The sequence below is a fragment of the Mchenga conophoros genome, linkage group LG11, assembly GCF_057382185.1.
Source record: "Mchenga conophoros isolate Kocher_MC1m ecotype Shallow Benthic linkage group LG11, M_conophoros_male_GT1.1, whole genome shotgun sequence".
Classification (NCBI taxonomy): domain Eukaryota; kingdom Metazoa; phylum Chordata; class Actinopteri; order Cichliformes; family Cichlidae; genus Mchenga; species Mchenga conophoros.
Window position 1 is genome coordinate 29,846,848 of NC_140536.1, and position 27,725 is coordinate 29,874,572.

Genomic DNA, 27,725 nt, shown 5'->3' on the forward strand with positions numbered 1-27,725 from the left:
GAGTAATCACCCACATCTCTTTGTGACTTTACTTTGGTTCTCATTTAGAGCACTGGGGCAGCTACACAGTATACACCCTCCTAACACTCAGCTAACGATTTAGCCATATTGTTTCTGCGTAATGTGTAGGTAGATATTGCTTTGGCTTGACACAGCTCCTGGAGCTGGATGAAGAAAAAGTTCACAGTTGTGTTAGGTTAACTTCTGGTTCATACATTTTCCTTGGCCATTTACTTTATTGGCTCCATACATTTTTTCATGTACTGTGCAGTATGTTGATACATCCTTCATGTACTGCCCACTTTAGATGATCACAAACCAAAGGTTGGCATGAAAGTTCCTGGTCAGTTGGACCACAAACATGTATGGATTTATTTGTCTAACTTGAAATTCATAAGCTGCTCTCAGGCTTGGTGTTTCTGTTGGAAGTTGGGAGCGCTGGCCTTTCCCAGTTCCAGCTGAAATTGTTAGGAGCTTATTGGAGGCTATTAAGAGCTGTGAGGTTAAAGTGGTCCACTTCTTCTCTCGTCAAAGACTGAGCCTGCATGGGTCGGTGTTGTGCCAGCTGGCACGAGCTGGTATGGATGTGTGTCATTAAACCCACACAGCGTTGTCTGAGGAGGCGGGGGGGGGGGGGGGTGAAGGTGGTTAGCCAATTATTTAGTAAAAATAGGGCAGTGCTGCTCATTGGCTTTTTACGGTGCTGATGGGCCCAGAATTACGCCCCCCACTGCTCAGTGTTCTTGATTTGATGATTATTGAGCCAATAAAAGGTCTGATGAGGGATTTCACCCTTACTTGTTCCATTTTGTTTTGTTTTCGCTCTCATTTTTACTGCATATGATCTGTCAGCAGCAGTCATAACACGTAAAGAAGAAAAAAAAAAGCTGACTTGCCAGACAAAACCAACGGTTGTTTTTTACTTTCTGGGTTTTCCACGTTTATCTCAAAATAATCCTCCTGCAATAACTTCAGATGACAAGTGAAAAATGATGCTTTCATCATGCTTTCACTATTTTAGCTTTAAGCTAAGTCACCTACTACTAGAAAAGGGAGTAGTGCAATAGTTCTGAGCTCCCCTGATCATTGGCAATTGAATCCATCTGTAATTGATATTAATGACAGGTTACATTCCTGAGGCGCCTGTGTCATACCTAGTGTCTTTACAATCAGATTAAAGTATGATCCTCTGACAGAACGCTGCGAGAGCCAGGAGATATCCATGTCACGGGAGCTTAAGGGCCATAATCACTTCCACGCCACGTTATGTAGCTCAGCTATACAAGATTGTGACTCGTAAATCCCCTTGTCCCCTCTCTGATACCACCCCACTTCTGGTTACAAACTGACCATGTAGTTCAGACACGTGCAGAGGCATATCTGCACAGTTCCTGGCAGAGTGTGTGTGTATTCTAGCTGTGATAGATTGACACACACGCAGTTTTTTTGGCACTGTAGTTGGAGGTGGAGTATGCGGGACGTGTTCTCGTAGGACCAGGATGGATAGAAAAGTTGTAGCAAATTTGTTTTGATCTTTTAGGGGAAAAACAGTGTTGTGCGATAGTGTTGAGTTATGTGTCGAGCTTGACACATTGTAAGACATATTCCCTGGCTTGTCTTTATAGGATAACATGAAATGCTGTTATTGACTGGATAATGGATTCAGCATGTGGATTTTTTTTTAGCATTTTCTTTCACCTTTTCGCATTTCACGCTGTAGTAGATGTAATTTCTGTTAGAAAGCCAGCAATTATATGCTGAAAATGCTCTTGCTGGTTTTATTGAGTGTTTCTGATGTGTTTGACAACTATTCAAAAGTCAGACATATTAAAAATCTATCCGTTCTTGCTCTGAAGGCCTCAGAAATTCAGCGTTTCTCATCACATCCTTTCATGTCTCCGAGGGCAGCTCTGCTTTCTTTATTTTCGCTTTTTTTCTGACCCACTTGGACATTGTTTCATAGATGCTCGAAGCACACAAGGTTTTCATTTGAAGAAGAAAAAGTTGACTTGAAAAGAACCAGAGTAATTAAAACTTTACCCCACCTGGCTTACTCGGGCACTGGAGGTCCCGCTACAGACGCAGTGATACGGGAGCCTTCTCGAACAGGGGTGTCCAAGAAGTGCTGAGTCAGTAGACCTCAGCGGGGCCTTCTTGTCTGGCATTAATTGGTCTTTGAGGGGGAAGTACTGGCTTTACTGTATTCCAAGTATGTGTGTTCACTTTCTGTGGGTACACATTTTGTGATGTTTTATAAACAGGGCCAGTAATGCTCCCTTAGATAAAGCCAGAGAGCATTGAGCTGGCAGGCATCCACCGGTCCAGTTGCTGCTGCTCTGTATGAGGATTAAGCCCGAGCTTTATGAGGTGCTGTACAACGGGGCAGTAAAGGGGCAATCAAGATGGGGAACGTAAGGTTTTATTTTTTAAATTTTTATTTATTTATTTTTTTTGTCGGGTACAGTTGTTAACTTTCTGCAGCTGCATTCCTGTTTGCTATGTTTGATAGAGAAATTGATGATGATGAGCATTTGGTTGGTGCCTTGAAATGCCCACTACTTTTTATAAATGTTCATACTAAATAACAATGTCCATATGTTTTCATTTAATCTATTATCAAGTGCTCTACTTTTGACCATTTGACTTGTGTAATGGTCAGGAAGTATGACATAAGTAGGAAGTAAGTGGTTTAGATTGCATTCAGTCCTTTTGTGATATTATAAAAAGTAGTAATTCAGTGATTCACCTATTTCAGAAGCTTCATGTATATTATGAATCAAGGTTAATTTGGCTCACAAGATTTTCATGGCTCACTATTATATACCAGCATGCCCCCAATTTGTTATTTAGCTGACATTCTTTATAGTTTTCATTGTTTAAGAAGGTTTGAGCTCCATCTTTTATAGGCCTGCAGCACTGTCTGCAGGAGTGTTCAATTTTCATGTTTAATTGGTGGTGGTGGGGGTCGGGGTCTGAAAACCTCACTTATATTCCATGCACGTTTGTTTAATTTGATAATGAGCACGTTGGCCTGTGTAGCCTCAGGTCTTGGTTAAGCACAGGGATACTGTTGCATCTAAGCGGAGAGAAAGCAGACATTCGTGACAAAATGGGTCTAGTTACCGATTTGCCTCAACAGCATCACAAGGGATAAATTTCCTGTTTGCCGTCTCATCTCGCAGCGAAGGGCCCTGTTGACAGATGTTGCTCCTGTGTCGCCTCTGCCTGTTGCGGGATATTATATTTGATAAACAGTGAGGATAAGCAGACTTCCCCTGTCATGTCACGCGCTTGTGCGCGTATCAGCTCGGCCTCCCGCTGACTGGTTGGGGCAGGAAAAATGTCAGTGTGTCAGTCTGTCTGGGTCTGTTTGTATGTGGCGAAGCAGCAGTAGGAAGTGCCTTCTGCACCGATACAGTTTTTTCTCTTTCTGTCAGAGCCGCTCACGCCCGACGGTTTGAAAGTGACAGTCTGCTGCTGGCACTGCGCCGGTCAGAACAATCACACAAACTCTATGCAGCCAGCATAAAAGCCCATTTGTCAGTGAGCCAAATTAGGAAGGGAGGGTAGGGGGGTGTTGCGCAACTCTACCTGCTGTGCTCTTGTCTACATTTGGCCTGCTAGGTTTGTTTGTGTGTTTCTTTAGGTAGTTGGGAGGTTAAAGGCCCAATGAAGGATCTAACCTCAAGCAAAACAGTGATCAACCAACCTACTTTATAATTTTTTTATTTTTAAAATGAAAGTAATTAAAAACTGTTAAATGATTAGGTCTGGGAGTACCACACACCGAGTATGGGAGCAGCAAAGTATTGAGAGTTGAACTTTTGCAAACTTCAGTGTCTGTTCACAGACACTAGAGAATTAACTTTTGAGGGATCTAAACTGTTCTCACATTCACTATCAGGACTGAATAGCATTCAGGGGCATTGTTGTCTTCTTTGTTTTTGATTTTCATTCGCACATTGTGAGCTCTTGACAGGATGCTGACAGGGTCTTGGCATATCTCCATTAACGCAGGGGGTGGAGCTGACCTCAGAGTTGCTCCCATCCTTCATTTTCATTGATGAAGACCTTTTCCCTGATCTGCTTCCTGCTGTGTTCAAACTGCAAATGTTGCCTGAAACGGAACAGAATAACTTGTTGAAAAAGGCTCGAAGATCATTTTGCACCATTTAACAACAGCGTTTCAGCTCCATTATCCTGTCAACATGTGCACCTATGTCTGGCACGCACATGAAAATTGAAATGATCACAATGGTCCAATACCTTCTGACATGTTGCTTTATCTCCGTTTGTCTTTTGTCTTTGTAGACGAGGAAAGAAACACGGCATCATTCTTCGAACGCAGCTATCAGTCAGAGTTCACGCGTGCATCGGTGAGTAATAAAACTGTGCTCCAAACTCTGCATTTGTCACATTTCCCTCTATAATTTGTCTCCTTCTGACTACATCAGCTTTAATTAGCTCTGTCACCAGTTGATTATTTTATGTAGATCCTTGTAAAAGTTGCACAGCAGCACTTGTGGAAAAAAGCCAAGTGACAGCACCGTTTCAGCAACAGTACGAACACAGAGCACTGGCACGGAGCAAACCCTGAAAACATTTTATGTTTTTGGACTTACTGGGTTCTGTCACTTTGTTTAATTGGGCCTCCTGGTATCTTTGAGTAATGTGAGGGAACCAGCATAGAGCTGAGTGAAAACATATGCAAACATGCATGCACATGGCATGTGTGCCGACCCATACGCTCACACACAAAAAGCCTTTTGATTAAACTGAGGATGGCTAATCTTTTACTAACTGCATTGTACTCTCTGATTTAGATTTAGCTACTTTATTTTTCCACATCTTTATGGAAAGATTAAACCAACAAGGTTTTATCTGTTTTGTTACCTTTTTTTTTTAATATTTTTAATACAATAAATTACTCCACATGCTTTTAAGAAGTCATTTTCCAGTAGAGCATTGAGGCTGTCGGTAATGTCATTCGGAGGAACACATGCCTCCTCTGCAGGCATCAAGTGCAAAAATAACCCAAGGTCTGCAAAGGCTATTAGGCTGTAAATTGTCAGATTTTATATTTGGCTGCTTGCAGTACAAGTGAACCAAAGACACAGACATTTTTCATTTGAATGAGGTCACTATGATGAGAGAACTATCTGAGGGTCCTTCTTGGTTGTTTATTGTACCTGCTGATGATAATGGAAAGGTTGGGAAAATTGCTCGTTCAGGGACTGATGAGACAACGGAGAAACACAGCTTTTCCTCCAACCTGATTAACTCAAGTTTGCACATGTTGATTGCAAAAAAAGGATTTCTCTTTCATGTGTTTTACACTGTAATTATGTAATTGATACAGTAGACCTATCATATGTTATGCATCGTTAAATTCTTGTTGTTAACGATACTGATTTAATAACAGTGGATAACCAAAAGTCATTTCTAATCAGTGCTTGATGTAACATGTCACACGTTTAACGTGGCCGTACTTGTGAATATTTGGCTGAACACAACTCACAACTGAACTGGCTTTCTTCTCTCCTCCTGCTGGTGCTTGGCTTAGCTTAGTGGAGCCTGGGGAGTGACCGACAGACTTGCTGCTCTTCTCTAAGTGGATGATGACCCTCTTTCTCTCTAAGTTGACAGCCACCTGTTGCCCCTCTCCAGTCTCCCTCGGTGAATGCCTGGGTGGTTAGCTGATTTATTTCCTCAAGCTGAGGTGGTCACTGTTACTGTAAATTGTCCAGACATTTGAGCCTAATTTTATCTGACTAGTGAGCTTACCTCGTAGCCCCATGAGTACAGAATTACTGGGTGATTTTCTTGTTATGTGTAGTACATAATTCATTAGTTTCCCAAGCACAAATGGCGTGCTATACTTCAGGCTTTGCCCTTGCTCTGTATTAACGGATAGAGTATTTCTCTAAAATGCCTATAAATTTCAGTGACTTTGTTCTTTAGCTGGCCACATTCTTTTGTCTGCATATAATCAATAATCACGTGCAATAAAATAAAAAGAAAGCTGCACTCTGTTGTAATAAAATATGTTTGTACAAGAGCCAGTAATAGATGTACGGAGGCATTAAAGTAGCTTTAACACTAAGATTGTCTAAAGCTCTGGATTTTCTTTTTCTTTTTTGCACACTTAAGCACACTTAAGATTGTGTGCTAGAATAGTACACCCACGTCGTTAAGATATTCTGTTTATCCTAGAGGCCCCCTTCATGAACATGAGTGATGAGTTGGTTACAGCGGTGTGTATTCTAATCGGTATCATTTAGCACTATTTTGTGGAAAACACGTTGCGTGTATTTCAAGTTTGAATTAAGCCGTACATTGCCTTGTTTACGTTATCTGGGTTTTTTGGCTTTCTCCAAATGTACTCATCACAGGGGCAGCTTTCTATTTGTCTGTCTGTGTGTATGTGTCATGAACCACAGCGAGACCTAATCCGGGCTTCCTTAATCATAGTCATTAGCACTCACATGCATATGTCAAGACAGAAATCTGTGCAACAGAGGGGAGGAAGGAAATGCTTCACCCAAGGAGTTAATGGTTTATTAAACTGCTTTTTACTAATCCGCTGCTGTTGTAATCACAAAGTGAGATCATCTGGTTTCTTTGTGTGCTAAAAGTACCTACCTGGCACTAAACTATGTTTTAGCTAAGCGTATTTTCATTATCTTGAGCTGTTTTATAATCGCTAACATTTACGATAAATGAAGCCTAAATGACTTGTGTTCACTTTTATGGTGTTCAGGTGACTGTTTGACTAGATTGGCTTGTTAGTATGAGCCTTCCTGGAGCTTAGAGGCCATAAACAGTGCTCGGCAATGATGAATGTAATGAATAACAGTGGAATGGATATCTCACTATAAAAGATCCAGAGCACTATGTGGAGGCAGTCTGAAGCTGTTTAGGTATTTGTATTTATGTCATAAGGTTTCATTTGATTCATTTTTTGTCTTTGGATAACCCGTAGAAGTTATAGTTTGAGCTTTGTTTGCATTTTGTAGGACCAGCATAGCAGCTCGGGATTTAGACAATAACCTCAGCTTGTCCCTCTCAGTGCGTTAGCGTCGGGCCCGGTCTGTTTAGATCTTTAGGCTGTTATTGTTGTTGGTGAACTAGATGTGGTATTGAGGGCCTGATTAAAGCAATCTCGTGATTATTTTCCTGTTGTCTGCCAGTCCTCTTTTTAAGTGCAGTTTTGTTTCTGAAGCTGCGGGAGTTGCTGTGTTGTCATGGCATGAAGAGGCTGAAGACAGACAGATGTATTAGTGTGAGCCGCAGAATGTTTTAATAGGGATACCAAGTTAAGAATTAACAAATGTCACATGTGCTTTGTAATCATTAGCAGTTCTCACAAAGTAAAAATTCCAAAATAGCTTTCTGTGGAATCATATGTGGATATAGACTCAGTGGGCTGCGATGGGCCCGCTTTTGCCTTCGAAGTTGCCTTAATTCTTCTTTACTGATTCAACAAGAGGCTGAAAACATTTCTCAGAGAGAGATTTGTCTATCTTATTGTTATGATGGCATCACACACACAGTTGCTGCAAATTTGTCGATTGCACATCCATGACATGGATTGAAGTGAAAACTGGGAACTGTGGAGGTCATTTGTTCGAAGCAGCCATCAGAAGATGGGCACACTGTAGTCGTAAAAGTATAATCGTGGTTAGCAATGATACTCGGGTAGACTGTGTGGTTTAATAATGCAAAATGTGTTCCAAGAAAATATCCCAAATGCCATTACACCACAACACCAACCTGAAACATTGATGGAAGCCAGGCTTAATCCCTGTTTTCATGCTCAGCTTCTGCTGTAACTCTGAATGTTACAGCAGAAGCTGATTTCTGTCTGGATCTCCTTCAAGGTTCAATGTCTCGTGCGCGGTTACAATGAGTTGTTAATTGACTTACTCTCTCATTCCTATCAGCTATCAAAGTAGTCTAGGCCAGCGATCCCCAACCCCCGGGCCACGGGCCGAGTCATTTGGTACCGGGCCGTGAGAGTTGAGACTCGGGTGTGAAATGTATGCTTTTCAGGGTTTATATCGGTTTTTAGCGTTATTTTGTTATCGTTTTTATCGTTAACTCTGTTTTCCTGGGTCTTTTCACATGTGTTATGAATAAATCTTCTTTTTTTCGGTACCGGTACTAGTTTTATTTTGTTGTATTTATCCGCGACACCTTAAAGGCCGGTCCGTGAAAATATTGTTGGGCACAAATCGGTCCGTGGCGCAAAAAAGGTTGGTGACCGCTGGTCTAGGCCATTCCCCTCTAACTTCAGGGTAGCAACAAGGCATTTTCAAATGCCTTTTTGTTTTTCCATTTTCTCTTTTTAGACCATTCTCTATAAATCCTAGAGATTGTTATGTGGAAAATCCCAGTAGATCAGCAGTTTCTGAAATACTCATATCAACCCCTTTGGCATCAACAACCATCCCATCTTCAAAGTCTCTCAGATCACCTTTTTTCCCCATTCTGATACTGTGTTTAATCGTCAGCAGGTCAACTCTACGATGCCTACATCTATTGAAATGCTAGAATGTGATTGGCTAATACTTGTTTTACTGAGGAGTTGAAGAGGTGTACCTAACAAACTGTCAGGTAAGTGTATATGATCAGAGCTTGCTCCTGTGCCAAATCGTGTGATTTATGCAAAGCTAAATATCTGATGTGGTAAATCTGTCAGCTGCAGTCTGCAAATTATGTTGTCACTGTAATACCCATAGAGAGCCATCACAAGTTAGGGTAGTGCAAAGCTTTTTCTTTCTTATTAGCAAATGCCTTCTATTGTCAGAGGTCGAAATCATACATTTCAAAGCTCAAGTTTGTTGATATTTCCCTTTGAGAGCAGGTTCATCTGTCAACACACTGATCCCAGCTGAAGAGTGGCAGCTGTAATCAGAGGCGACACATTCTCGCTGGATTATCTGCCTTGTCTTTTACAACCTCTTATAATCCGGGCTCAGGGCATGAATCATTGTGACCGCTCGTTGTTGACTTGTGTTTTCTCTTAAAGCTATAATTTTGTCAAATTGGTAGTTTTGATCTTCAGGTTCACAACTGAAAACTCTGTGGTCGTTAAAGTGGAAGACTATGAGCTGTAAATTTTCTTCAATTATCCCTCTGCACACCATGCTGGAAGATTAGTTCCTGGCAACTAACAGTGCACATTAAGAGCTTGGGCTCTTTACATGTTTGTTTGTCTAATTAATCTATTATTGTGTGGGTGAATGGGTGATGTCAGCACAATAGCTTAAAATGATAAGATCACCTGTGGGTTTTCGTGTTGCTCCCAGCCACAGTGTCTGTTTTTTCCAGACACCCTGCCAGATATGTACTTAGCGATCTGCACTTTTTGTCCACACACATAAAAGTAACTCCAGTAGTTAACTTGGTTATTAAAAACTTAGGATCTGCATGAAGTTTTTGCTACAATTTTGTAAGGAAACAAGGGATTTATTTTCCAAGTTAAAAATATTTATTTGAATTTCCTATTTGATTGTTATCACCATTTTAATCCTTCATGTCTGTCACGATGCATATTTAGATGGCTGTATGTACATAGAGAAAATCCCCAGGGTTGGAGTCACCACACTTTGGAGTCAAATCAAAGCAATAAAATCCAATAACAAGCCACATTTGAGGCAGGGGAGTGCCAGGCAAGAGGAGAATAATTAAAAACATGCATATCACATGGCACGTGGGACTCCAAAATGGGATCATGGTCTCAGAGTCTCCCCAGGAGGCCAACCTAAACAACGCTGTGCCAAAGAAGAGAAATCTGAGGCAGCAAACAAGAAAAGTGAGGGGAATGGGTCTTGCTGTTCAAATCATAGCTGATAGTAACACGAGATCACTGGAAGGCTCATCTCACACTTTGACTCATTCTGCTTTTTTAAATGTTCTTTCTGTTTGGCCGTGAGCCCAACAGCCACATGCAGTGAGATAACAACATGGCTTAGGTTAATGTGGCGTTTACGTGCAACAGTGCAGCTCAGTGTTTCCATTCATTTTGCGTTACGTCCCTCTGTCGTCGCCCCTAAAATACAAAAATGTTCCATATATATAAAAATCTATTTAACGGGATTAGAGTTAATTGCTCTGCTGTAGATTTGCTTCACATATTGCACAAATAGACTACTACATCAATTCACATAAGCGCCCTCATCTGTTCGCATTCACTCGCACACACACTCATCCAAAGGTATGCACATATTAAGAAACCATCTGTTTCCAGTTGTAAGGCCCCTCAGCGCTGCTCCTCACCCATCCAGAAAAGAAGCTCGCTGTCTACATTTTCATCCACGAGCGGAGTGTTTTTTTCCTGCTGTGTTTACAGGACTGCCAGAGAAGGCTGAGTGTGCAGCCTGACCAGGGGACTAAACATTGTCCCTGTGGATAAGAAGGGATGTTTCAGTGCTGTAAATTCTCTGTTTTACTCTTCCCCCTTCACTTCTTACAGCTGCCCAGACTTTTGTAGCAAAATCAGATGACTGATAGGTGAAACTTTTGCAGGTTATAAGAGAATATAGTTTGTCCAAGATGCACATTACGGCATGTATGTTGGAGAGCTAAGAGTGGATGCTATGCGAACCAGACCACCACTGCTGTGAGACTGTTGAAGTGGACAGGTGTATAACCTCGGTAACCACAGTTTTTTAAACAGCTGAAGCTGGTGGGAGGAGTCTTTTTTTGTTGTTGTTTTTGTGCATAAACCCTGCATTTAATTGCTGTATGCGCAGAAATGTTTATTGATGTCTTTGCAGGAATCTATTTTGGGTTTAGAGTTGAGATTTTAGGTGTCTTTACTCTCCATCTGTCCTCCTTGAATGGAGGACAAAGAAGAGCTGAGTGAAATGTTGCATTCTGTTGGTTGCTATGTTTCTTAACTATTTGTTTGGCGTCAGATTTCTGTCATAAGTCACAATCGCCATGAATCTCAGTACCCACAGAGGTGTTTTTTCTAAAAATCTGGAGATAACATAACCAGCCTAATGGGACAGGAATTGAAAGAATTCTTCAGTATCACATTAATTTGGTGAAGGTCATCAGTACTTACTACTCCTGTAGAGCAAACATTGATTTCTAATAGTTGGGGAAGGGGGAACTTCACTTGTCACTAAATACCCATTCGCAAGAAGGGTAGTTCCTCCCTTGATGTAGATTCAAGAGAGATCTACATCAAGCGCAGTGTTAGCTGAAAGAGTGTCCGTATCCTAGGCAGAAACCTGAAACGCCTGATAGCTGCTCACTTCTACATGTGCAGGTGCTGAAACTGTGCAAGTAATACTGAAGTAATATTGAACATCTGGGTGTTTAAAATGATCCGAGTTTGTTTTATCAGGCCGCTTTAGACAGAAATCTGATGCCTTAGATTCATTGTGGAATTCTGGTCGTTGTTTCCTTGATTATTTGGAACGACTGCTTGTTCTTTGAAAGGAGTTAGAAAAGCTAATTATTGAAAAATGTTTCCTAACAACTTTATGAAGGTTCTTCAGTTAATGTTTTTTTTTTCCCAACAGAAATGGAAATGATAAATTAAAGAAAGAACAGTAGTTACAGTTGTCCTTTTTAGCATCTAGGCAGCGCATCGCTCATCCCAGAACTGACTTAAACTGTTAAGTGACAATTACAAAAAGTTGAAGTATTTTTGTCTCTTAGGTTAAATTCATTAAGCTGACAGGTGCAGATTTTAATCTGCTACTGATTTTTTTTATTTGCTTTATGGGTTTGATATTCTAAATATGCCCCCATACACTGAACCGATGCATGCATCCTTGTATTTTATACCTCTGAACTTTCAGGTTGTCTTTAATTTATCATCTTTGTCATATTTGAGATCTGAGTTTGGGGTTATGGTCATACTGTATCGGCAAGGAGAATCTGAGTGCCAGTCTTGACTAGAAAGAAAGAAAAAAGAAAAAAAAAGACCTGACCTTTAACTCAGTACCCCACTGGCCTTCAGCCAAATCCTAGTGGGCCATGCAATTCATCACACATCCTCCTTCACATGTCACGCTGGCTCCTTTTGTTTCCCTCAGCTTTGATGTCCGCTTCTTTGTAAGGAAATGTCTCTTTCTCTCTGCATCCATCAGGAGAATATGAGGAATGCTTAAGAGCCTGTTTGTCGTTACAGTAACTGTCACTCATTCAGTGTTGTTATTTCTTCTCTCACCTTGGATCAAGTACTGTTGCCACAGCTGGCTGGCTCTGAATTAGTTTACCATTGCTGTTTTGCTTTGAAGGGGGAATTATTGGATTTTCTAACATCCATGTGCTGAGATTGATTCGGTCTTAAGGCTGACATCAGCTGGAAAAATAAAGATTTATACTACCTCTTTAGGACTAAGCAGGAAGGGATGTGACGGTGATCTTTTCGCCACTCACGAAACTGGTGGAGATTTGTTCTCCTGTTGTGGAGAAGTGCTGGACTGTCACCTAATCTGAATCCTTCCCACTTCAAATCTTTGCCATTGTATAGGGCTACTTTGTTCTGTGGGAAAGTTGTAGATTCTTCCAGCTAATTCTCCCTTTGCATCTCTCTGACACATTTTGTATGAATTTGTATCAGGTAAGCAATAGCTATTTGATTTCTTAGTGTAAAACAGATTAGGAATGTCCATTTTTTTTTTTTTTTTTTATCTCTGCAGGACTCTTAACTGTTATCTAGCTCTGGAACACCTGCAGCCTCCACCTTGTGCTGTGGTAACTGGCTGCTTTCCAAAAGAAACTCCAGGAATATTCACCGCAAGTTATTTGGCAAAGGCACAAAGTATGCTGCGTTTTGCGGTGATGTGTTAATGATTTGAAAGCTATCCGCTTGTGTTCGTGTTCTCCAAAGTATCGACCTCCACCCAGAGTGCAGGCATGATACGCAGCTGTGGAATTATTGTGGATATTGCAGACCATATATCGATCCAATATTAACTGTGCCTTCACAGCTAACAACGGGTATCTGTTTCTCTTTATCATCTTCAAACACGTCCAAGGCCAAGCAGCAAGTGCAGTCGTTATTTTTAGAGCTGATGTAAGCTCAATCGCAGCCCATAACTGGGATAAGGAATATTTGTGTTGTAGAATCTTTAATGAAACATAATATCTATATTTTCTGCTCACGTTAGTTTGAACAAAGCAGTGGGGGTGGCACTCAAGAGTTTTGTAAAATGTAAAAAAATAAATGGGAGCTTCAGCCTTTTCAACAATGTGTGAACAAATACATATAACGGGTATTACGGTTATCTAAAGAATGACAGTGGAGGACATTGTCGGTAATGTAGCAACTGTGTAATGTTTGCATCAATCACTGAAGCAACCACAGTGTTCTTACTTGGCTTTTGTTTAAGGCTACATCTGAAGCAGAAAACTGTCCACTGGAGACCCCAGTTAGAAAAAAAAATAAAAAAGAGCTCAAGCATCAGGAGAATCTCCTCTTGCAGCCCACCCATGGCTCTTAAGGGGAACACTCAGAGTGGCCTCAGCAAGAGAAGACTGGACAACCTTTGTTGCATTCTTCAGAGCAGAAGAAAAGAACCATAGATAGAGAAGCGAGAGAAAGGCCCCAATGTCTTGTGTGAATTTGAGCCAAAAGCCTACTTAGGCGGTTCAGGCATGTTCAGGATGGTTCCATCTGAACTGCAGGTTACAAGAGAGGTCGACGCTAAAATGCACGCTGCGTTCACTGGTCAGCGACAGGTATATAAAAATCCCTTTATCGTGAGGAAGCATGGTGGAGCTGAGGTAATTTGGAAGCGGATACTGTTCTTAAATTTAACAATAAATTTTTGTGTGAAAAAATAATAATAATAATTACACTTAAACAAACAACTTACCCAATCTTCCTCTGCGGTGAGAGCAAAAGAAACATTGTCTGCTTTTGCTTAGACTGCGTCGTAAAGAGGAGTGAAAATCTCAATTGGTGTAACCCATAAGTAATGTTTCTTGATGCTGTGAGGAAAGCGAGCCATGTTTACATCATTGCTGTGGTTAAAGCTGTGTAAAGTTGAGGCTCATCTTTCAGTGAGCATGTCAGACATTGTTCTGATCCATTTAGATCTACTCATATGTGTTGTATGGTGGTTTTGTCAGTGGTCACTTAAGGATCATTGAGCGCACAAAGCACTTAAATATTTTGCATAGACTTCTTGTTTATAAGATAAAAGCCTGAATGTAAGCCTTTAATCTCTGTGTTTGGGAATATGAAAAATGTTTGAATCTCTCCCAGTGTCTGGACCTCAGAATTGAATGACATCAGTGGCAGCTCTCTCTGTCTGTTCTCTACTATTATGAATGCCTTTTGTATTAGCAAGGTTCAACACAAAAGCTAAATGAAGCCGTGTAGGGTTTCACTCTGAATTTTCTCTTCCGAGACACACGCAAACACAGAGGGTGGACACATTATGCTAACATCTGTTTGTTAAATAAAAATCGATTGCATTATCATGATTCGTATGTGCCAGTTAAACACCACCACCAACTATAATCTCAATCAGCAGTTTTCTGATGCACGGTCATCTTGTGTACTTGTATGAAAACATGCAGAGCAAAGGCTGAAAATAACACCTCCCAAGCAGCAAATGGGGGGAAATTTTCAGTCTGATCTTAGTAAATCTCAGAGGGCTATCGGTTACCTTGTTGGGTAGATACATTTACCAAAATATTCATGTGGGGGGAAAAACAAAAAACACTTTGCTTAGGTTGGCAAAGCATACTAACACATTTTTTCTGCTTTCAGCCAGTGTTTGACACTTTGGCAGCGTATGTGTTTTTTGACCTACCTGTATTTTGCCTCTACTCTGATTAGCTCAGTAACTCTAACCAAGCAAAGAGCACTAGCCAATCAGACAAGTCACACATGTCAGTAAAAACTGCAACTGACGAAAAGGAATGTGTTTTGATTCTATTTTGGTCTATTTTTAAGTGTACGATAAAAGGACGGCATCAAATCCAGAGGGTCTGCTGGCAAACATCAACTGTGATTCTGCCACATGTTTATTGGCAGGTATAAATAACGTGTACTCTTAGCCACCTGTTTTGTGGACATGATGATATGCTAGCAGGATCTGGCACACATTTCACTGCTGCACCACAGATACTCGTGAGTCCATTAAAATGCAATCACTGCAGTCAACTTAAAAGAAAAGGATAGTCAGCCTCTCATCTATACTACAGGCTTTAATCACTTGTCTTGTGAGGCAGGAAGTATACCACCCATTAATGAACTTTATGTTGTAGACCACTGGTGACTCAGTGTGGCAAAAATGGCAAGTAATGCTTGGGAACTTTGTAATCCAAATCATTTGAGTTTAAGTTGAATATGACACGCAAAGAATGCTGCAGCTGCACATCTAATGTGGCCTCGTGAACCACATATGAGTCCCAGACTCCCTTGTAAGTTTCCACTGCTCCAGCTGAGGGAAGCACACAGCAAAGCGACAGAAGCAGCACCTCCAAAACTGTTTCCTGCACATCGGTCGATCGATTGCATGCCTCATAACTGATGGTTAAATTAATTTTGTTAACCAGTTACAGTCGGTGAACAGAGAAAACAGACACTGTAACACTGGATTTACACACTTCAGGTTTTTGAACTTTTTTTTTTACATCAGTTACAACAAAACTGGTGAAGTTTGAGCCGACAATCACAAGAAAATGCAACTGCAGGTTTTCACCATGATACTAGACAAAGAGGTACTCATACTTGCTTATGCACGCTTCGAATCATCTATAATTAAGTGCCTGCACACAAATAACTGGTGGATTCATTTAGCATATAAAATATTTGATATGCCTGTTGTCTGTGCGTAAAATTTACTAAAAAAGTTACTGTCTACATCTCTGCAAACCCCGCCTGTCTTATAAAAGCTGTCTGCTATGCTTTTCTACACACAAACACATTTATCTCATTCTGATCAGACCAGCTAGATTCCAGCCACATGGGCGACTAGAAGAAATGCTGATTGTGATTGGTAGCTTTTTCGTCCCAATCCCACATTTACTGGAAGTGGTCACATGTGAAGCCCTCACATAAAAGCAGGGAGCAAAACAAAAACAAAACAAAATCTCAGACAGGGCAGACTATTCATGTAGTCCAATAGATCTGAAACAGTGATATGGAGAAACATAAACTTCAATAATCTTCTATTTGCAATGTTGTTTAGGTCTGTTTTAAACAAAAAAGGCATGAAAAATGACGCCATTATTGTTCTTTTTAATCTAGTATATTTGAAGGGCCATGATTTTATTCATACACTAAATTATTATTTTATAAAATACAACAACACATCCACCAAAAATGATACTAATCATTTATTATTGATAATTTATTATGATAGAGTAGAACTTGGCCTGGATATCTAAACCTAACATTACCATACTGTAGTGTTGAGATTTTTCAGTTGTGACAAAGTCAGCAGTTTGAGGCTGGAGAAAAAGCTACAATACGTAAAATGACATTAAAAGCTACCCTCACTCCAGCCATATGTTGTCATCTGAGACCTTTGTGTCTGAGCATTTAGAGGAAGTGTTTAACCCTAACCTGCCAACCAGCCATGTTTTCCTTGCCTTGGCTTGCCCTGAGATAGAGACTCTCGTGTCATTTTGAACAAATTTAACTGGTTTGTTTTTCAGACTTGGCGTGCATTCACTGGGGCTCCATTGAAAATCATATGCACAGATAGTGGATGAAAGGGTGTTGTTGAAACGCAGTTTTGAATAGGCAAAGAAAGCACAAACGACAAAGAGAAATAGCAGTGTCTTCCATGGTCAAGAGGTTTCTTTTAAACATTTTTTCCAAGAGAAAAACTAAACTTTATAGACCCTTTAGTGGATGTTTTACAACAAGGATACGCCGCAGTGTTCAGCTTTCTTTGACAAGCTAAGCATAGATCCGCTTCTGACAGCGGTGTCAGGATCAAATGGGGTCAATCCTGTTTAACCCTAAGGGCCACCTGGTGACACCCCCCCCCCCCTCCCCCGCATGGCTCATCAGGAGTGCCCTGCACCCTCCTCTGGATGAGCTACACACATGTTAAGGGTCAGAGAGGTCCTTTCTCAACCCCTGTCAAATGCACTCACACACTCCCTCACTCTCTTTCTCTTTACATTTGCCTGTATTCTAGGATGCTGATTGTGTAGCTGCTATAGGATGAAAGCACTGGTTTGGCGGAGGCCTTTATGGCTTCATCTTGCCATACCCTCTTTTTTGTTTGGGTTCATGCTCGAGGGAAGCTGTCCCTCTTGAGGTCACCCTGCGGGGGTTGGCTGACTGACTAGAGCACCACCTCTTGTCACTGTGAAGTGATTTATGGAAGAAAGACACAATCCCATCTCCTGTAAGCTATGCTGAATACTGAAGCCATAACATCATTTCACTCCACTTTCCCTTGTGGTGTTTAGTAGTGCATAGTTGGAAAGAAAGTACTATAAAGACACTGTTTGGATTGAATTTTGCCCAACTTCCTTCCAAGACCTTACCTTGTGGACATACTTTAGATACCTGTCTCCTATCCCCCTCAGAGAGATTTCGTGATGGTAATGTTTTGGCGAAGGTAAATCTTTCAACCATTTCTTCCTTTTTTGTTCTTTGGCACATGGTAGAATGAGGCTAAGTGGAATTCAGGCATTTCTTCCTGTGGAAAGTTCCTGAATAGGAGAAATGATTTTTCATTCCCAGTCTGGGACATTTCACATATGTCAGGTTTTTATGGCTTAATTTTGCATTAATCTGCTGCCCCATATTTTTGCACTAAACCGCTTTTTGTGCCCCCCCATTTCTAAATCGAGAAAAATGGTTTTAGAGGGAGAGAAAAAGACATGGAGGAATGTTCCCCTACTAAGATGCCATGTGGTGTATGACTGTGCACACAGCCAGGCTGGGCTTTTTAGGCCCTCTTAGAGGGATCGTTCATTTCTGGAAATCTCAGTTTACCTCTGGATATTAGAATAGGACAATATATCACAGACATATCTACGGGCAACAGAGAGTTAATGGGACACAGGAGCCATTTGCGAAGAGTTATACATAGTAGACAAAGAAATGCACTTATAAAGCACTTGATTTGTTTGCCTTTTTGTACTTAGTGACATTCTTATTATTCTGTCTAAGGTATCATTTTCTAAAGCCACTTGCGCCTCTTTATCCCCTGAGTGCACAGTCTTCTGACACTGTTGGTCCCTGTTTTTGTCATCTGAAGTAACTAACTGCAAACCTTGACGGCATATCACATAGTACAGTGCTATGCATCTTGTGAGATGTGGCTGCTCTTTTTGGTCTGTTCCCCATCAGGCAGTCTGCCTCAGCAGGGCCTCAGCCTGCCCGTGAGTGGAAATCTGTGGCCCGTGTTATCTTTGGAAAGTGTTGAGTCCACAGAAACCCAGGATCACCGAGTCCAGTGTAAGCTAGATGTGTCGGGCTTACTATTACTAAGGAAAGATGGAGACATTGTGCTCCACCACAGTGAAGATGAGCAGAGGAGGATGGCAGCAATAGGACTTCTTTTGCATTATCAAAGCACTATCTAGTCCTGTTGGGAGTGGGTCATATGTTATGTTTAGTGATATTTTTTTAAGCAACACAAATAAGCAGAAGATATATGATAAATATATGATACAATAAAATGGTTCAAAATTGGACATTGCTTGTAGGGTTTTGTTGTCGTGAATAGGGAATGAGGGGGAATGTGGGACAAAGAAGTCCATATGTGCAGTAGACTGTACTGTAACCCAAGTCCTGTTATGAATTGGACCCCATCCACTTAATGCAGGAATCCATCTCATTCTGTCTGTCTATATTGCTGTGATTTTTTTTTCTCCCCCTCAGAATGGCCCACATGAGCCAGCGGGACATTGAATGGCCTTGTATACATTCTGCATGTTGTGGTGGGGCATGACAAATTAGCACCCTGCTGAAATGCTGGATTTCTATGGATGTTTGTCTCATCAAAACAGCAAGAGATTTCCTGACTTGGCAAACAGAAGTTTCTAGTATAATGGGACATTCATACGGCTTTTGAGAAGAGACAGTTTCTCATCTGATCTAGAATGTTCTTGGGAGTGTATTTCATTAGTCTTATAGAATTTTAGACTTTTTGAAGCTAGCTGCCAATGTATCCTATTTGGACCAAAATCAAAGTCTCTGCATAATTAAGTGAACTAAATGCAATACTTTCCATGTTTAAATCTCAAGTCACTGCTATCAATTTCTCCCTGAGGCAGTCAAGTGTGACTAAATATTTTATTGTGGTGTTAAGTTAATCATATCCATCTTCTTTGCGGCATGTTCGCGTTTTCTTGAAATGAAAGAGATTAGATGTCTTTTCAAGTTATATATGATCATAGAAACGAATCTGTAAAGAAATACAGCTTCTTTCAGAGGATCATATGTATCATATGTAGCAAAATTATGTGCCTTTCCTTGCTTCACATTGGTAAAGCAATCAATGTTGTTATTATTTTTAATTAGCTTAGGTTAGCTGAGTCTGTTGTGAAGCCAAAATATGTTACTGTGATTAAAACCTAGGGAATTACTTTGGTGTACTACTGCCTTATTACATTAATTTACACTGGGACATGCTCATGCAGTGTTTTTTTGTTTTGTTTTGTTTGGTTAAGGTACTGATATCCTTAATCACATGGAGAAATGTTCAAAAGTAGGGGTGACAGAATTTCCAAAATGGGTCATTTTAGCCTGTTGCAAGGTGGTTGCTAGTCAACATGATTGCATTATATCATCACATCATTGCTAATGTGAAATTCAAAAAATAAAATGTAAAATCATTTTCTAAGATGTCATAGATTGGTAAATGCTAAAATGCTGCAGTTTTAGCCATTGCTAGCAGGTAGCTAGGCAACATGATGACATCACAAGGTCTGATATTAGATAAGAGCCTTCAGGGGCCTAAGATGTACCTGTCTGCCAATTTGGGATGCTAAACTGTCTAGGAAGAGGTGCTGGAAAAAGAAGCAAACATACATACAGAGATGTTATGTATTACCGTAATATGGTTAATGGCTAATTAAAACAATAACATCAGAATACTTCACCAACCTGTAGTTACGCAAGATCTTCTTTTCCCAGAGGAATTATTCAAAATGTTAGATGCACCCAATTAAATGTGGCTATTATTCTTATCATCACCAGACCCAACACCATGTGTCACTTGATCTCTTTGCGAGACTAAAATATCACATCAGCTGTGCTCATAATACATAATATATTCCCAGTTAGATAAAGAGTGCTACTGAAAGAGTGACCTGAATATTAACAGAGGCGCTTTGTCATGTGTTATTTGCCTTTTAAAAAGGATCTGAGAAAATTAGGGTAAATTTTTCTTTACAGACTTCACCACATGCCCAGCACCATATCTAATGCAATGGACTGTATTTTTATCTTAGGGTTTTACATGAGCTCGTGTGTATATTTAGTGTAACCCCCATCTATTTTAGCTCAGCTGGTGACTCATTAAGAGTTTTTTGCAATGGTGCTAATCTATTTTTTGATCTATCCTGCATACATTACCTATACTCAATGCATAACAGCTCTCTCGAACTGATTAAATCTGTAGCATGCTTGCTTAGTGAGTAAAATAACTAATAATAGGTCATGTCCTATTCAGTCATGACCTACCCAGCTGAAACCTGTTGAAAAGGAATTTAAAAGATATATTTGCGTGTCTGAACAATGTTGAGATTTGGTTAAGGAAAAGTAAAAAATTAGTATTTATAAAGATTTCCTTACTAGCAATGTTCAATTCATTAGAGGTTTATAGCCTTTTAAAAGTGTATCTATGTTAAAGTCAGGTTGAAGTCAAATTATGTTATAGCCATCATTTTAACATAATTTCACTCGTTGAATCGAATGAAAAAATACAGTATTCTGAACTGCTACCCTGCTTTCTCATCATTTTATGAGCTAATTATATATATATATACTTTAATGCTATATATATATATATATATATATATATATAGCATTAAAGTATATGTATATATGTGTGTATATATATGAGTGTGTGTGTAATTTGCAAAGTTTTTATCACCCTGTGTCCTTGCCTAGCTTAGCATTAGCATGCTGTCTGTGCAAGTGCTAGCAAAGAATCAGAGTTGTGTTAGCAGGTTAATGCGGCTGTTTTGTCTGGTCTGGATGCAGTGATTTCATCTTTTTGTGCAATAAAAAAGTAATGCCTGTGCAGACTGTGCAAATATTTTCCTCCTCTGGCACACAAACTGAAATCAGCTGATTATAGCACGTGTGAAAATGAAACCGATAAGAAGGATTGATAGGCAAGCAGACTAACAAGTCCAAGGAAGTAAATTACTGGGAACAATATTGTTTTCTGCAGTATTGTATGGGTGCAGGTCATTGCACATGGATTGTGTTTTCTTCTTCTGAATTACTAGGTAGCTTTGTTAAGCTAAGTGTGTCCAGTGTTGGTTGGTTCTTTAGCTGAATTGACTTTAGCTTTGTTATCTTTGGCTAACGCTGTCTCAGGATGGTAGCAAGAAGAGAATGTTTGTCATATTCCTAGAGTATTTTTACTTTCATGCAACACAAACCACATGTGTCATATTAATTTCCTATTTTCCACCATTGTTAAAAAACCCAAAATAATTACAGTACTTATGTTTGGTTTAAACAGGGATGATGTTTTTCTGATTTCATTCTGGAATTTCTCTCTATCTTTGTTTTGCTTCTTCCCACTGGGCATCACCTCAGCTGACCTCACTACATAAAGTCAGCAGGACCATCTGCTGGACTGAAAAAGTGATTAAATTTGTTATTCTAGTACTGAAAAGTTCAATTTGTATTTGAGTTTTTATAATAAGATACAATATTGACATGCAAAATATTGCAATACTAGTGATATCCTAGCATCAGGTAAGCCTTTGGCTGATTTTGTCAATGCATTGGTCTCATCTAGTCCAAAATCTCCCTGGCTAACTATAGCCTAGTCCTTCATGCTGTTCATTGCTTTATTGAACATTAATGGATGTTTTGCAGATACGAAGATGTAGCAATGATTGCGTTAAAAATAGGCAGCTAAAACAACTGTGATACTAGAAATAGCAACTCATAATACAGAATAAAGTGTTTGGGCTATAACTGGTTTACCTTTAGCCATAAATCTTATAAGCTATATAAGAACTATGCTCAGGGGGATTACTGCAAGTAAAAGATCTCTCTCTTCTAGTCACTATTACTGAAGTTTGATACAGACTTACTTATGTTCAGGCCATGAGCAAGGTGGTGTTTTTGTAGTATCTGAATCTGCTATGTTACAATAGTTGACCACCCATTAACTTGTGACATGAGGGAGAATAAGCCTGATGGCTTTACAGGATGTCTGAGGAATTTCTGTCATGTTCAAGAAGGCACAAAAAAGAGAAAAGCAGGCGAGAGCATTTTAGACACCAATTAATTTAGCATTATTTCTTTATATATGGTCATTTGGTAATCAGCATATTTTTATTTGCGTTGACTCTTCCCTTTACTAAAACCTTTCAATTACATAAGAAGGGGTAGAACTGTTTTCATCTTTTCTTGCAGCTTCATTTTCCCAAAGAATGCAGTAATACAAGGACTTAGCCATGTATATGAGGAGATTTAACCGCAAAGGTGCTAGAATTCACTCTGCTGTTTGTGAAATTGCACTTTAATTTGTTTTAACTGTGTCAGTGAGGGGGGCTTTACTATTTCTTAACTTACTGAGTGAACAATGCATCAAAAGGTGCACCTGGTCCTGTAAAAACGGTTCATATTTCTTGGCCGTTACACTGTTATGGAGAGCTAACATTAGACCTAATGCCTGGCATGAGAAGTCTCCAGATCCACCATGTAAGGAAAGTGGTGAAAACTTCTCACACTGTATTACTTTTTCCAGTAGTGTGCCATTGCATGTTAACTTTGGATACAGGCCTAGAGTACATGTTTTTTTTTTTGTTTTGTTTTTTAAAATATATACAGTATAGTGTTACATCTGTAAATGACATTTTTTGAAGTTGATGACATTCTGGGACTTCAAATTGTAGGTCACTGTAAGTTTTTAAGCAACTATAATTTTCATCTTTCTCACTTAGGGTGTTGTGAGTCATGATGTCAGCATGTTTGTTTCAAACCATTCGTGCCACATTAAATAACTTGACAGGTTTTGCTATTGATATACATTGTAATTTGAGCATGATTGTATGTTTTCTAAGTTAAATTACTTTTAGAAAAACACAAGTATTATAACCAGGCCATCACCTAGGCACGAATCAGTCTACAACAAGGCTGGCCAGGTACAAAATTAACCTGCAGCTTTACCACTGCTGTGATGGACGTATGCACAGATGTGGATGTTTTAGGAGAAGGAAACGAATTACGCCCACCCCTGATTTTCACTTCAGGGACCAAACAATGCAACAACAGAAAAATGTGGGTCAGCAGAATCAGGTGGTTATGTCCCAAGGCTCACAGTATTATAAGAGACCTTTATCCTGTCTCAGTCACATGAACTAATACAGATGTTTGGAAAAGTTATTGATGTCCACAGGGGAGATGGTCAGGCACATGCTCTAATTCCACACCCTGCATTGCTACTAAGACTACAAGTTACTGATGTGTTTAAAAGAGTAATAGCCACACTGTAGATGTAAACTTTGTATGGCAAACATGCCCGTCACTCTAAGGAGAAAGACTAAGGCCGTTTTTGGCAACTAACACAATCGCCAACCATTAAATTCACACTGAGTGAATTTACTTTGCTTCACAGGAGTTTATTGCCCTTCTTCGGCTTTCAAACATGTCAGTAAGATGTAATGAATAAGATGTTAGTTGTTTTGTTGTGTGTATTTTTTTTAAACTCATTTTATTGTGCTGTTGTGGTCACAAAATCCTGTGGTGGACATATTTGGTATGTTTCCATCCACTGAAGAAGATGGTAATTTTCTCTTGATCTCTGTTGGATATCCCTTTAAACAATATAATCTTGTCAAACAAAAATAAATCTATATTGTAAAATAATTATATTCATTTTTTTTTTAATCTGCCAGTGTCTAATTCTCTGATGTGTTGCCACACTGGGCATTCACAGGAGTGTGACATGACTGGACTGACTGACCCCAGTATATTGTATAATCATGTCATGATATCGTTTTTAATTACAATTTTTGTCTCTGAGTTTTTATGCTGCACTGCAGTGGCTGTGTTTTTATGACATCCTAGATCCAGCAGTGTCGAGCTGGTGTGATCAGATTTAAGGAATTCAGTTTACATATGTCAGCAGTAGAGTTTCATGAATTTTACAGGCATTTTTTGTGCAAGTATAGTAGAACTTTTTGTTACCTAACACTCCAAATTGTTATTAGCATTTATCTTTAATAATACTGACTGTAATATCAGCTGTGTGGACATACAGCACATTTGATCCCAAATGAGTTAATTTGATGAAGGTTTACAGATTTTCTTTTTTTTGTTTTTTTTAGGCTACTGAAAGTTGGTGGTAATCAACAGCAATTATGTGACACATTATATGAAAGACTAGGGGATAGCTGTTTTTCACTATATTTAGAAGTTAAAAATTTACTTAAGGAGAAAGTAAGAAGCACACACAAACAGTGTAAGAAATGGACATACAGTAGCTGCTGTGATGTCACCCGCTGGTTTCAAAGTCTTGAGAGGAGCATTTTGATTGTCTTGGTTTCATCTGACTGTAAAACTGCACACTCCGCCATTAGCCAGCGAGCTTCACTTTTTTATTATCAAATTTAATAAGACCCACACGCAGTAACTGAACTCAGCAGAGAAGTGACAGAGATCAAGATTGAAAACCATTTTCCCATAGACTTCTGTGGGACCAGTCTTTTGTGAACCACAGCTATCGCCATCTGGTGTAACTTGCACATTGGTTTAATTTTTCTGACCTGGAAGCTACAGCCGTGTTTTATACTTTCTATGGGATCAACCTGAAAATTACTAGCTACCTGGAGGGGAAAAAAAAGTTATCTTTTTACAATCACCTCAAATCAGCAAAAAAAAAGGTGAACTGAAGCGTGATGATCACCACTGTCATTGAAAACAGTGAGAGAGATGTTTGGGATGTTTTGTTTGGGATACATGAATACCTACTCAACACAAAAAATATTTATCTTCCATTATCAAGAAAGTTAAGAGTACAAGTTCCAGGAATTAGGCATTCACCCGTACCAGCTCTCTGCTTGACAACTTTAGAGTACCTCACTATCAAAAAGACTGAATGGATCACCTCAGATTTTAAGTGAGCATTTCCAGCTTCTTCATCAACATCTCATTCCCTCCTTTGTATTTCTTTTTTTATGTTTATGTTAATATTTATGTAACTTAAATACATATACAAGATTAAAGAGCAAACGCAGACCAGCTGAAACAAAACTCTCACCCTGCATATGCTAATTACAGTTGAGGCTTTATTGGGTGGTGTGACAGAGTGGGCCACAGTGGCTATGTGAACCAGGCCTGCAGCTGTCACACACATCACACACATGCAGACTTCGCTTTTCTCCTCTGTGTTCCCCACTGATGTGGCCCAGTCAGCCCAGAGACAAATGGGCCCGGACATGGAAGACATTAAGACTAGCTAAAAACAACATGCTAAGTACAGGCTTGCTCTCCCGCAATGCAAACACAAAGTGTTCACTCTGTTGCAATTGCACACATTTTGACATAGACAGCAGGGGAGACAGCTTGCTTTATATTTATGCAAACGCTTCTTCTAGGGAAAGTCTGAGATGTAGAGAGGGACTGGGATACAAGTGCAAAAAAATACAGCAGCTAATTATCCAAGTCAAGGGTTAACTTTAGAGATACAGGAGAGCATTCACTGCACACAATACCAGAATTAAATGTTTACTTCAGTAGATTTGGTTCACACTCTTTGTGTTAATTGAATTCAGGCTATATTATAAGGTGAAAATAAGTCCTACAACTTAAGTAGCAACTTAACATATCAGGAGCCATTGATATGAGTTTGTTTTAGAAGCAGAATATTCATTTTATGCCACCTACTGTTCGTACCTTTTCCCACTATAGTTGAAGAAAAGTTTTAGAAAAACATTGCAACATTTATATAACGTGCATGGATGCAAACATATTGGCAGTAAGCAACATGTTAGGAAAAGTCTGGTGTGCGTAGTGATATAATCATTTTGCCTTTGCTAATAACAACTCGAGACACTCTTGTAAATGAGAATTCCTAATCTCAAGAGTGTCGCCTCCTGGTTAAATAAAGATTAATAAAGACTTTCTAAAATGCTTCCTATTCAGAATTTGGCGTATTGGATTAAGACATGCCTCTATTTGAGTGGTAGGAACATTCATTGGACATGTGGACAGCACATGTCCAATATGGCTTTTAGCTAAACAGCTGGTGTTCTTCAGACACCTCCCCTTAGTGAGAAATTTTCCTATTCAGATCTCATTGCAAATTGGCCATTCATTGTTTAAGGTGCAGGGGGTAAAGTCTGTCAACCCTTGAGTGCACACCTCCTCGAGCTGTGGCCTTGAGGCCTGCTTCATAAGCTGCAAGACCAAGTCCTTGACAAACTTTAAAAATGAAAGTACTAAAAATGTTTACTTCTCCATCTTACTATATGAAAATCAACCAGAGATTTTGTTTTGTTTTTTTGCACCATCCTGCTAACATCGATCCATCCATCTATTCATATTCTGCTGGATCTTGCTAACAGTTAAATAAAAACATAAACATTGCCCCAAAATTTATTATGTTATTCTGTTGTTCTGTTCATCCCCTTTCTCAAATTTAGCTTCTACCATGTTTCTGTTTAGAATAACAGCAGTACTCTCGGAATATTTGATTTCAGCTTGTTTCTATTCATATCTAATGAGGGCAAAGTTTGGGACGTACCGATTACATGTGGTTATAAGCATAAAGATTGTAAGCACACACTAATATTGAAATTGTAAAATGTTACTAAGGTGAGCTATCATTACAAAGAAATTGGCAACTTTATGCAGGTCCATCATAGAACAGATCAACAAGAATAAAACTGGGATGGTTATAAAGTTGTAACAGCACACCAGTGATCTCATCAGATATCACCAAGTACAGCAGACAAAATTAGATCTGAAAATGTAAAACTAAACCACTAAATTAGGTAGTATGGATCTTGTGCTGGACACTATTTATGGAGCACAGCTGTCGTTGTTTGTCCAATCAATAGAAAACCAATAAAAAGGGAAAAAAATAATTATCCCCACCCACTGATCAAACATTACAGCACTTCAAACTGTTCAATACTAGGTGAAGGAGACTAAATGAAACTGTGCCTTTACGCTGACTTTGTAAACACACGTCTGTTTTTTTTTCCCCTGGATGCTGTTCGGACTGTTTCACTTTTCGCTTTAGTCGTTTAACAAAATGCGCTTTCTTCCTCCTTATACGGAAACGGTATGCAAATCTTAGCGATAGGCACCCATTTTCAAGCGGCCATTGTTCTCAGTCCAAACACAGCTTTTGTTTGTAGGTCTGTAATTATGTTGTATATTCTGCTCCGCTTATCTAACCTCTTCTCCTTTTAATCATGTGATATTTAGAATGTATAGAAATTATGTTGTCTGCTAGCTAAATTCTGTGGCTTTTACCAAGTGCAAAGGCCGTTTTAATGTTTTTATGGAATCCAGCTGGGGTGGTCGAGCATTTCCAAAGTTTCACATTTATCTGAACAAGATCAGAGCGTAG

General features: G+C 39.5%; 1 protein-coding gene across 5 annotated transcripts in view; it reads left to right on the plus strand.

Annotated features, from left to right (window-relative positions):
• fhod3b (formin homology 2 domain containing 3b) overlaps positions 1–27,725 on the plus strand; it is a 90,913-nt gene that overhangs the window by 7,973 nt on the left and 55,215 nt on the right. For all 5 annotated transcript variants that reach the window (XM_085292380.1, XM_085292381.1, XM_085292382.1 and 2 more), the window contains exon 3: positions 4,312–4,376. In XM_085292380.1, coding sequence (XP_085148506.1) covers positions 4,312–4,376 — 65 coding nt within the window. The remainder of the gene's footprint in view (positions 1–4,311; positions 4,377–27,725) is intronic.